This window comes from Chrysochloris asiatica, unplaced genomic scaffold (assembly GCF_000296735.1).
Source record: "Chrysochloris asiatica unplaced genomic scaffold, ChrAsi1.0 scaffold00067, whole genome shotgun sequence".
Lineage (NCBI taxonomy): Eukaryota > Metazoa > Chordata > Mammalia > Afrosoricida > Chrysochloridae > Chrysochloris > Chrysochloris asiatica.
The window spans coordinates 1,074,604-1,087,001 of NW_006408585.1; the positions used below are offsets into that span (position 1 = coordinate 1,074,604).

Sequence of the window (12,398 nt, forward strand, 5' to 3'; positions counted from 1 at the left end):
CGAGTTGGTTCTGACCCATAGCGACCCTGTAGAGGGTTTCTGAGGAGCAGCTGGTGGGTTTGAACCACCAACCTTGCAGGTCACACTGACCTTGTGGTTCAGTGCATTATCATGCAGTGCCACACCAGGACTCCACACTTGACAATATATTTATTTATTCTTGAAAACCAATGAAAATCATATGAAATTCATGATGGTGGTGGGTCCTGAGTTCTATAAAGAGGGCACCTTCATATTAGCCAGACTGTAATCATGCACCAATAAAGTCATAAGGATAGTTGTTGATACAAAAGTAGTAAACTTTGGGGAATGTTTTCCTGAACTTCGCTGCTGTTGTTAAGTGCCATCGAGTCATGTATGGAGGCATGAAATGTCACTAATACCATTAAAAGGAATGAACTGAATTCAAGAGAATTTATCATTAAGGAGTAGCCTATTGCACTGAATCTGGTGACAAAGATTCAGTTTGTTTCTAAACAGCTGTGATATCTGGGTGAATTCTCCCATGTCAATGACAAACTAAGCAAACCAAAGCTTTGCAAAGGATGAATATGGTGAAGAAAACAGATAGGAGTCTGAGAACCATATTGCTTATCTGGTCAAACCAGAACTCGTCCATGGGTCTTAGAAAATCAGAAGTGAAGTTGCAGAAAGATTAAGATAAACTTACTTTCAAACAAACAAACAAAACTATGCATATATATATGTATATATAATAACTTGGGCACTGAAACAGGAATGGGTGTGTGAGCGTGAGCGTGAGCCCATGCAGGGCAGGAGGATTTGATAAGGCAGCTATTCTAAACCTGACAGGTTAGTTCAGTGAAAGACAGTGTAGAACTCAATGATTTTTAAACAGGAAATTCAGAGTTGGCTTGAAAATTGAATAAGTGATTAAAGAAACTGATAGCATTGTAGAATCCTAAGCTTTGGGTCCAAGTATGTTCCTTACTATACTTGTTTGCTTTTAAAGCTTTGACAGACACACATGAAGGACAAACCCAATCCCATGAAGGACAAACCCAATCCATGAAGGACAAACCCAATTCATTGCTATTCCAATGATCTCTATTCAGAGCAACCCTAGAGAACAGAGTAGAATTGCCCCATAGGGTTTTCGAGGCTGAAATCTTTCCAGAAAGAGCTGGCCACATCTTTCTCCTGTGGAGCAGCTGACTGAGTTTGAACTGCCAACCACCTTTCGGTTAGGAGTTGAGTGCTTTAAATGCTGTACCACCAGACTCCTCTTATTGAGTAAAAGGGTTCTCTCTTATCACCTTCTGTCATTAATTGAATTGTGCCCCCTAAAAATAGGTATCAAATGTGATTTTCATTACAGTTATGTAATGATGTAATTTGGTAGCTATGTAATTCTGTAATCATCCACTATTATGTGATCAGCCAATTAGTTGTAAGGGGATTAGGGTGGGATGCAACACCCTTCCTTAGGTTACAGTCCTGATCCAGTCGGGGGACTGTTCCGGGATGTGGCCTGCATCACGCACTATTTACAAGAGATACAGGAGGGAAGCAGAGCATGCATGTCCTTTGGATCTGGAGTCCCTGAGCTGGGAACCTCCTAGAACCAGGAAACCCAAGAGAGAAAGCCTTCCAGCACGGGTGCCCTGGGTCCAGACTTTTAGTCTCCTAAACTAGAGGAGGACAAATTTGCTTGTTAAAGCTACCTACTTGGGGTATATCTGTTCTAGCAGCTAGACAACTAAGACACCTTCCAAAACAGTATTAACAAAAATCAAAGATGAAAGTTGAAAAACAAAACAGCCTTGTTTACCACCAAGATGAAGGTCTGCATCTTAAACATTACTCAACAGTCTCACCAAGAGCTAAGTGAGTGGTGGTGGTGGGTTACTCAGAGAAAGGGGCGTCACAGATAAAAGAACACGGACTAGTGACCAGTTTTCTTCAGGAAAAAAACCAACCAACCTATATTACGAAATGGGAATGTGCACAAACACAGACAGTGAAGGGAAATACGGCTTGAGTTAGCAGGTACTGTAGCTATCTCGCCTCTTAACAAAAGTTTGATTTCCCACCTGCTGTTCAGCAAGCCTCTTCTGGATTTCTTGATCATCACAGACATCATAAACAACAGGCTTAGAGAGCTCAGACTCAATTCGAGCCAACCAGGTGCGAAGGTTGCTCATGTTTTTGTCTAACTGCTGAATAAATGCAAAGGTCTCCTTCAGTTTCTTCACCCTAAACATGATTGTAGAGGGGAAAAAAAGAGGTGGAAAACAAAAGCCCAATATTTTAGTAGTGAGCAGACTGTGCTAACAGGGAACCTACCTTAGGAACAGTAGAGACTTTAAAGCAGTAACAATTCTCACAACTCCAGATACCAGTTTCCATGGAACATGTGACACTTTGTAAAACTGTTGCTTCAGCTAATTTCCAAATGGACTCAGAGTTAATCCACCCATGCAAATCCTGCAATCCTACCATTCCAAGAGCAGGAGCCGCTGAGAACCAGTTCATCTTTCTGGGGCTCTGCCAAGTCTCCTCTGAATCATGGTGATCTCTTCAGGCACAACAGAAGGAAGCACTGCTAGTCCTGTGCCATCCCCATGATCAGTTTTGGATCACATCAGTAGGACCTTTAGGGTTTTATTGGCTGGTTTTTGGAAGTACATTGCCAGGCTTTTTTTCCTAGTCTTAATCTGGAAGTTCTGCTGAAAGCTATTCAGCATCATAGCAACATATAAGTCTCTACTGACAGAAGAGTGGAGGCTGTCTCTGGGCTACATTGGCTGGGATTGAACCTGCATGGAATGAGAGAATTCTACCAGTGAGCCACCTGAGCTGAGAGGAGATGCCACTCTGGACTTCTGCCCAGTTCCTGTTGTGGGCATAGTTGAGATTGTAGCAGCCAGTGATCTTTCCTGATGGGCTGAAGATGTTACATGTGAGGTCCACTTGGTGGTATTTGGCTTGTGATGATTCCAGGGGCCTTTCTCTTGGATCAACTATAGACTATGTGCCAACTGACCACTCTCCCTCTAATCTGACAGGGTGGAGGGTGCTGTAACCTCTACACCCCATGCAGGTACTTTATGGGGTATCTGTGTCTGTCAAAGAGTGAGCAAGGAAGGGCATAAAGGTCATTTGCATGCAAGGCACAGCTCTGCCACCTCTCTCACCATCTGTCTTAGTTCTCACCCAGCCCAAGTGGGCATCGAGCATATCTGAAACCACACACATGGTGTTCGTACACTTGTGTGGTGTTCGTATACTTGTGTGCTCACCAGTGTATCAGCTCACTGTCAAGGGAAATGATAAGTTGCTGAGAGGAAACAATTGCTTTTTATACAGCTACTGAGATAAAATGCTTCAATAAACCATTTTCATGAAAGCAGTCCTACAGTAGAGAGCATGAGGGCCTGGATCTGGTAATCTGTAGGATTTTTAGTTAATTCCAGAGCTTTGAAGCGTGCTTACAATTACAAGTCCCCATTTATACATATTCTGTCTAAACTGCATCCTGCGGCTGATCCTATTGGCAAGATAAATCGGGACAATGACATCCAACTTACAGGAAATGGACCACTTTCCATGCCACCATCCTCTCTCGTTTTGACTCCCTGTGAAGAGCTCCCTGCCAGCCTGCCTGAACTGCTGTCTGTCCACCTCAGGTTGTATACATTCTAGAAGATACATCTGCTCCATTATCCAAACCTCTCCCTGCCCTGACATACTAGTGTCACCTACGCCATGATTCAGTTCCTTGTGTTCAGTGGCTCGCTGCAAAGCAGCTTCTCTCTCCTTTTCCGGAACCTCTACCTGCTGCTCCCATAGATAAGCTGGGTACCCACCTCCACATGTTCTCATAGCACCCTCACCCTATGCTGCACCTGCTACTCATACACTGTGTACCTGGCAGGGGCTGCCCTTTCTACCTCTGTGGTCACACCACCACCCTGCCTGGTAGATAGGAGGTGTCTACTAATGTTTGCTGGATGGATACATTTGTATAAGCTCTTCTACACACACTACTATGTAGTGGATGGCATGTTTTTTTGTTGTGTATCCTACATGAGACTAACTCAACCAGGGAGTCCACAGACTGCTGGGTTTATGATCTAAGGAAAATCCTTTTACCTTAGACCATCACCTCTAGTAGGTCTGGGATTCCTCAAGCTTCAGGGAGGTGGTAGCAGATGGGAGAGGCTAAGGCCAGAGCTTTGGAGACAAGCAGATTTGAGTCTAAGTCCCATTCCACCATCCATGAGCTATGCATCTCTGCCAGGTACTTAAGCTTCCAGATCCCCAGTCTCCTAGTTAACTGTAAAATGACTCACCTTACAGGGTAAACCTTGCTAGACAGTAAATGCTCGACACTACCAGCTCTTGTTATTGCAGACTGGGCTACCTGATGCTGAATTAACATCTTGTTTATAAGGCATTGGACCTCACAAAGTTCTCTCATAAATACGACCACAGGTTTGCTTTACTCTGAACAGCCGCAGGAGGCAGGCAGGCAGGCTTGAAGAGGAAGCCCCATAGTCCAGTGGTAAAGAGTGCAGAGTATGTCTGCACCTGGGTTTTGAATCCTGGGTGGGTCATGTTGTTGTTGTTAAGTGCTGTCAAGTCAGTTCTGATTCAGAGCAACCCTGTATAGTTTCAGAGAAGAGGCTGGTGGGTTTGAACCACTAAACTTGTGGTTAGCAGTCCAGGACCCCAGCTGTGACATATCACCTGTAAAATGGTACAGTAGTTCCACATTCCTTCCTGAGGTAGCTGATAGGTTGAAGAGGAGATAAACAAGTATAATGCATCTGACCCACTGACTATGGTAATAACAATTGATCAAGGTTTTCCAGATTATATTCTTCCTGCAAAAGCCTTTAAGAACTTTACTTCAAAGCACAAGATGATTTATTAAATAGGAAGTAACAGAATCTGGGGCCAGGTCAGGATGCAAGTGTAACCTAGAACTCTCCTCTGTTTCCATGGCTTCAGAAGCAAGTCTTCCTCACCCAATGTCCTGCTAGTCTGACTGCTCAGGGACAGCTGTCAAGGCAGCTGTCACCTCAGAAACCATGAGCCCTGCAGTTTTCCAAGCACTTATGAAGGGTGCCCTCCTGGAAGATTCTGGTTGAAGATGCAGCACAGCTAAAAGAGCTTCCGGTAGATGGGGAGAAGAGCTCAGGCTCAGCTACCTCCACATAGCATTCTGGCCTTCCCCTCTTCTCCTCCCAGCACAACAGCCCCCGCCCTCACTGCCTTCATCCAGTACCTGACTATTCAACTACAAGAACCCCAGCCTCTTTCTTACTGGTAAAGAAGAGGACTAGGATGCAAGTTTTTTAATGAAAGGAGCCCAAAAGCAACAAATTAACCTGGGTTCAAAAATCTAGTCATGTAGGGCTCTTGAATCTCTAAATCCCAGGGGTTAAGGTATGGGATAGGCAGAGAGGCAAGTACAGGGAACGTGGAACAATAATTTGGCTTTCTCAGGTCTATGGCGCTCTGGGCCAGTGGTATCCATGAGAGGCTAGTTGAGACAAACTTTTAGGTGTGGGATAAAACAGGAGACTTTCCTCTTTCTACCCCATTCTTCTTAAACTACTCTGAGATGGAGCCAAAACTTATCTGCACTCTGGTGATTAAAACGGCCATCCATGGCTGATGACAATATTTAGCATGCACGTGAAATGATTCTGTCGAATAAATGAGTGACGGTGGGTTATGTGGAAAATCATTTATGAAATCAGCCATGGCTCTGCCAATGAAATAATCCATGACAGACTCGGGTTTTGAAAAGTTCTTATGAGATGGGTACCAAAACAACTCACAGAAGAGCATAAACAGAAGCATTTGGATATCTGCAAACAAAATTTGGACCGATACTTTAAGGAAGGTAAAATTAAAAAAAAAAAAAAACAAAAAAAAAATGTTGCTGCTGACAAGACATGGGTTCATCACTACGAGCTTGAGTGCTAATGGCAGAGTATGGAAACATCCTCAATCACCGACCAAGAAAAAGTTAAAAAATCAACCATCATCTGGAAAATGATGCTTATAGTTTTCTGGGACTCTCAAGGGCCAGTATTAGAACACTATCTGGAAAAAGTTTCAACAATCATCAGTGCTCACTACAGTGAGATGCATACTAAAGAGCTGACTCCTAAACTTCAGATTAAACACAGAGGACTGCTACCTAAGGGCTTTGTGACCTTGCATGACAATGCATGTCTGTACACCTCTACCCACACTGTTGATACTCTGCACAAACTTCGTTTTGAGGTGTTAAAGCATCCTCACACATAGTCCTGATCTTGCTCCATTGGACTTTTACCTGTTTGGTCCCCTGAAAGCAACTCTTTGAGGATGAAGATTCACCTCTGATGAAGAAGTGAAGATAGCAGTGCATTCATGGCTTTCAGCTCGCCTAAAACATTTTTAGTAAGGAAACGTGAAAGCTTGTTGACAGATGGACAAGGCATACTGAAAAGCAAGGAGAGTTATGTCGAAAAATGATGTGTTTGTCTTTTCTAAAAGTTGATTAAAATAAATTCAACAACCAGGGTGCAGGTAATTTTTGACTCACCCTAGTATATTAGGGATTCTTTAACATTTATAAATTTGGTGACTTTGGCAGATCATCTATATTGAATGTTCACATCTACAGGTACACGGACCATTGTGCTTTATATGTTAGCAACTCATTTAACCCTTTTAATAATGCAGTGAGTTAGTACAATGATTATCCCCATTGGACAGATGAGGAAACCTGCCCATTTCACATGCTCCTTAAATAATAGAGGCAGGAATCCAACACAGGCACTCTGGCCTGGAGCTGTAGCCCTAAAGTATTATCTTCTTATTGAACCCTAAAATAACATGAACGTACTGGGGTGCAGGGTCAGTCAGGGACATTGATCAGAAGTCCAAATGCATTTCTCTAAGATAAAATACACTGGGGGGACAGGATCTCATACACCATGTACTACATTTTAGGGCTCTTAGTCTGGAGTTGAGTGGAAGCCAGAAGGCTCAGATGTGGTACTGAGCGTTTTCCCTCTATACATTTCTTTCAATTAATATTTAACCATTTGTTCTGTCCTAACCCTTTACTGATCTTGGGAATTCATTGAAAGCTGGACTATAGGTCTTATTTTCAAAGAAATCATAATCTAATTTAGATGCCACCCATGGACAAAGTACCAACTAAATCAAACCCACTGCCATCAAGCCAAATAGTAGGGGTGCAATAAATAACAGTTGAATGATTAAATGATGTTCATTTATACTTTCTAAAGGAATTTAATTTGTCTTCTTGACATAAGAGGTGCTCTTGTTATGAAGGTTTTTTTTTAAAGAGCCAGGAAAAACCCAATTATCTTTTAATTCCATTTTTCCAGTAACTTTTTGAAGCCCTCTCCCAGAAAGAAAAGAGGTAAAGACCCAAAGTTGTGTGGAGCCATCCTGCTACAAACTATGTGCTATCAGACCACACGCCATCATGTGCTTCCAAACCCTGGGTGCATTTGGGGTAAGAGAATTACTGGCACCTCACTCTCCTCATTTGGAACAGGCTTAAATTAGATATAAAAGTTGTTTATAAACCTGTAGAAATCATAGCAGCAAAAAGTTTCATTTTAATGAAAATGTCTGTATCTCTGAAGCTCCAGAAGAGAAGAATGGTGGTGGTGGCTGTGTGCCGTGGAGTCAGTTCTGACTCATAACCACCCTGCACAGGGTTTCCAAGGCTGAAATCTTTACGGGAGCAGAAAGCCTCATCTTTCTCCCATGGAACAGGTGGAATAGTCGAGAATATTTACAGCAACTTGGTTAGACTAGAAAAACACTATCATTACCCAAACAAGCAAGCGAGCAAGTCACAGGCATACCAAAACCAAACTCACTGCTGTTGAATAGATTCCGACTCAGAGCGCCCCTACAGGGCAGAGTAGAACTGCCCCCACAACCACCCCTATTCATCTTTATGGTAACAGGCTGCCATTATCTTTTTCTGATGCAGTGGCTGATGGGTTGGAACTGCCAACCTTTTGGTTAATAGCTGAGCACTTAACCTTGGTGCTACCAGAGCTCCTTTGTTGTTAAGGGCTGTCGAGTATTACAGCTCCGACTCATAGCAATCCTGTATAGGATTTCCAAAGAGTGGTTGGTGAATTTGAACCACCGACCTTGCAGTTCAAACTGACACTGTGGTCCAGCGCATTATCCCACAGAGCCCCAATAGGGTCAGTTAAAGGGGAAGGAAGGGAAGGAGGAAACGAAAGGAAGAAAGTCACCAAGAAGTCACCAACCCTCATCCAGTCAGGATTGAATCTGCTTCCACATTCCAACCTCTGACTCATGACATGATACCCAAAGTGCACAGTAATAGAAATTTGGTTCTCAGATAATCATGTTACAACTTATTCTAGGAACCCTCAGATAGCTTGTTGAGCATGTAGCATTCTTTTCTGTACAGACACTGTAATCTAATTATCTATCACCTTTCCCAGGTCAGGAAGTGTCTGTCTTCTGCCAATCCAGGTCCTGGCCCTGTGCATATTGCTCTTAGAAAAATTAAGTCTTAAGTTAATACTGGGAAACAAGGAGGCCTATTCAGAAGCCAGACTGTTGGTACGGGGAAACACTTCAGTTCTGTCTGACATCAACCACCTGAGGCTCACAGTCTCTATACTCTAGCAAATGCCCTGATTCAGCCCATGTGTGCTGACAGTTCTCACATGTGGATTTCAATACCTAACAACTACAACAACAAAAGAAACACCAGGGTTTATCTCCTGAGGTGAATCCTACTTCTGAAGATTGGAAAAACAAAATGTTCAGGTGCAAAGGGGGTGTTTCACCTGTGCAGCCTTTTTTTTTTTTTTGGTAAGTCACAAAAGGAACATAACAGAAAATGTGAATAAAAATGAAAACTTTTTTCCCTCCTCATATGAAACCAAACAAAAGATGAACTATCCCTAAGAGTAGCCCCAAATCAGAACAGCTCTTTTGTGGAGATTATGGGTAGACACATAGAGAACAAAGAAAATGAATAAAAGTTTTCCTTTTATCTTTAACTAGTGATGGTTCAGAATACAACACTGATGAACCCTGCTTGTCCTTCAAAATAAACAAGCACACAAACAAAATCAAGCCAGTATTCTATTTCAGAGGGTCAAGTCTTATAATGTGTAATGGAGGCTTTCAATGCCAAATTCATGCATAGGAAATACATTACATTTCAGTCCTATTCCTTACCTGCTGAACAATCTATACTTAAATTGTCAGAACCCTAGGTTAGCAAGAGTTAACAACAATAGCAAATTCCTTGCCAATGTGGATGGTGTAATAACTTAAAAAATACTAAGGAAAATTGAGATGGTCAGAGTACCAGAATTTGTGCTTGACATAAACAGATATTCAATTATGTGGGCAGCTGCCAGTTGCTAAAAACACTGTACAGATTCTGTACAATTACATCCTTTTAAACAACTACACATCTTTATAGAAAGATAATCAGTTACTTTGGGGGCACGGACATGACAATACATTCGTGCTAATTGCCTCTTTGAAGCATTTATGTCACCGGAGGACTTCCATTTTCTACACGGTATAATCACCTCTCCCCTCTGCTTGTCAAGTCAGACTGCAGACACCACACACATGCTGACACTGGAAGAGAACCCATCCCCCGAATGCTGAACACACACACACACACACACACACACACACACACACACACACACTCTACAGCCACCATCTCCTCGGTAATTTCTATTGTAACCAAAACGAGAGAGAGAAACACAGAGACAGCAGCCGCCACAGCCTCGGCCATATGCAGAGCTGATTTCTGAAATGGCACTTACTGTTTATGAGAAAAAATCATTCCTTATGTTTAAGCGAAAGCTCCCAGTTCCCGGCTGCACATCCACCTCCCAGGGACGAGGCAAGCCCTCCCCGCCCCCTCCCCAGCGTGCCCTCTTCAGTCACTAGTTCAGCATCTTCCACAGAAGCAGACAAGGCTGCCGGCCTCTCTCCCAAAGGCTCCTTGCGGGCACTGGCTCCCTCGCTAGCACAAAGCAATGCCGCAGGAAAGGAAGAGACCTTCTTCTGTGCTAACTGGAATTTTTAATCTCAGTTTTCTCCCTTCCAATAAACAAATATCTCAAGCGATTTCCTAATACACACACACAGCCTTTGTTCTGACGCTACAGGATTGCAATGCTGAGGGGGATGGAAAAGTCACAGTGTTATCTCGGCTATGGGTTATTTATGAAGTGTTAGACACCAAGGGAAGGAAAATTTAGATGTAGGGCATGGAAAAGAGGACTTCTGCTCTCAAATAAAAATGTATCAACTTCAGGTAAAAGAAACAGTGACATCTGAAGCCCTTGTCCTCCTAAAGAAGACATTGCCCCAGGTGGGTGTTTTCGACTCTGCCTTGTTAGTCCTGTGGATCCTGGCTGAGGAGGGGCAGAGAATCAGTCAGTCCATCCTGCCGCTTACTGCAGAAAACTGTCTTCCACGACAAGTGCAGTTCAAGCTTTTGCAGAGAAAAGATATTTTATAATTTCCCTTGCCAGTTCCTTCTATGGGTTATCATAATGCTATCATTGCTGTTGTTAGAAGCCATCAAGTCAGTTTCAACTCATAGTGTCCCTATGCACAACAAAATGAAACACAGCCTTTTCGCTTTCAGCAAGCAGTTGTGTCATCTGCGTATCACAGGTTGTTAACGAATCTTCCTTCAATTCTGATGCCATTTTCTTCTTCATAGAATCCAGCTTCTCAGATTACTTGCTCAGCATACAGACTGAATAAGGAGCTCTAGTAGTATAGTGGGTAAATGCTTTGGGCTGCTAACTGCAAATTCACCAGTCATGATCCACCAGGTCCTCCTCGGGAGAAAGATGAGGCTTTTTGCTCCTGTACAGATTTACAACCTCAGAAACCCTATACAGGGTCAATATGAGCGGACATCAACTCCACAATACACCACCACCACAGATTGGATATGTATGGTGAAAGGATACAACCCCGACACACACCTTTTCTGATTTTAAACCATTTAGTGTTCCCTGGTTCTGTTGAAACAAATGCCTCTTGATCTATGTACAGACACTGCAGAATCACAACTGTTCTTGAATACCCATTATTAGCAATGATATCCAAAGTTTGTCATGAATCCACATAGTCTAAAGCCTTGCACAGTCAAAAAAGCACACGTAAACATCTTTCTGGTATTCTCTGCTTTCAGTCAAGGTCCATCTGACACCATCAGTGACATCCCTAGCTCCATGTCCTCTTCTGGATCTGAATACCTGGCAGCTCCCTGTTGATTGATGTACAGGCTAAAACTATTCTAAAATTATCTTTAGCAAGATTTTATTTGCTTGTAATATTTATGTCATTGTTTGATGATTCCTGCATTCTATTGGATCACCTTTTTTTGGAATGGGCACAAATACGGATCTCTTCTCATCAGTTGGCTAAATAGTTGTCTTCCAAATTTCTTGGCTTAGGTGAGTAAGCACTCTCAGTGCTACATCAGTTTGTTGACATAGTTCAGTTTGTATTCCATCAATTCCTGGAGCCTTGTTTTTTTATGCCAAGGCCTTCAGTGCAGCTTGGGCATCTTCCTTGAATGCCATTGGTTCTTGACAATATGGTACCTCTTAAAATGACTGAACAAAATGTTAACACCTGGAAATCTCTCTTTACTTCCAGACTCAGCTTTCTGTTTAATCGTGTGGAGTTCTGATTACAGGAACATTGCTCTATTTGTACAAAGACTATTTTAGGTTCACGTCCAGCCCTTTTTTGAGACTTGACAACTTTAATAATTTCTCATGAGTCTCTTTAGTCCAACATTTAATCATTACTTCATCCTTTCTTTGAAACACAGCAAATACATTCAATATCCATGAAATCTGGAGCCTTGCTGTTAAGTGCCGTGGAGTCAGTTCTGACTAAGAGCAACCCTATGTACAAGAGAATGAAATACTTCCTGGTCCTGTGCCATCCTCACCTTGCTGCAACTGCTCTGTCATTCCATCTCATTGAGGGTCTCCCTCTTTTTCACTGACTCTCTGCCATACACAATGTCCTTCTCTAGGGATTGGTCCCTCCTGATAACTTATCTTAAGTACGTGAAATGAAGTCTCCTTATTCTCACTTGAAAGGAGCATTTTCTGACTTGACTTCTCCCAAGATAGATTTATTCTTCTGGCAGTCCACGGCATATTCAATGTTCTTTGCTAACATCTTAATTCAAAGGCATCAATTCTTCTCCAGTCTTCCTTATTCACTGTTCAGTTTTCACATGCATATGAGGTGACTGAAAACACCATGTCTCAAGCCAGGTGCACTTTAGACTTTAATATGACACCTTTGCTCTTTAATACTTTTGTTGTCAA

At 42.5% G+C, this 12,398-nt stretch overlaps 1 protein-coding gene across 1 annotated transcript in view; it reads right to left on the minus strand.

Annotated features, from left to right (window-relative positions):
- SYNE2 (spectrin repeat containing, nuclear envelope 2) overlaps positions 1-12,398 on the minus strand; it is a 366,194-nt gene that overhangs the window by 21,462 nt on the left and 332,334 nt on the right. Inside the window, exon 99 of the mRNA XM_006864568.1 lies at positions 2,055-2,217. Coding sequence (XP_006864630.1) covers positions 2,055-2,217 — 163 coding nt within the window. The remainder of the gene's footprint in view (positions 1-2,054; positions 2,218-12,398) is intronic.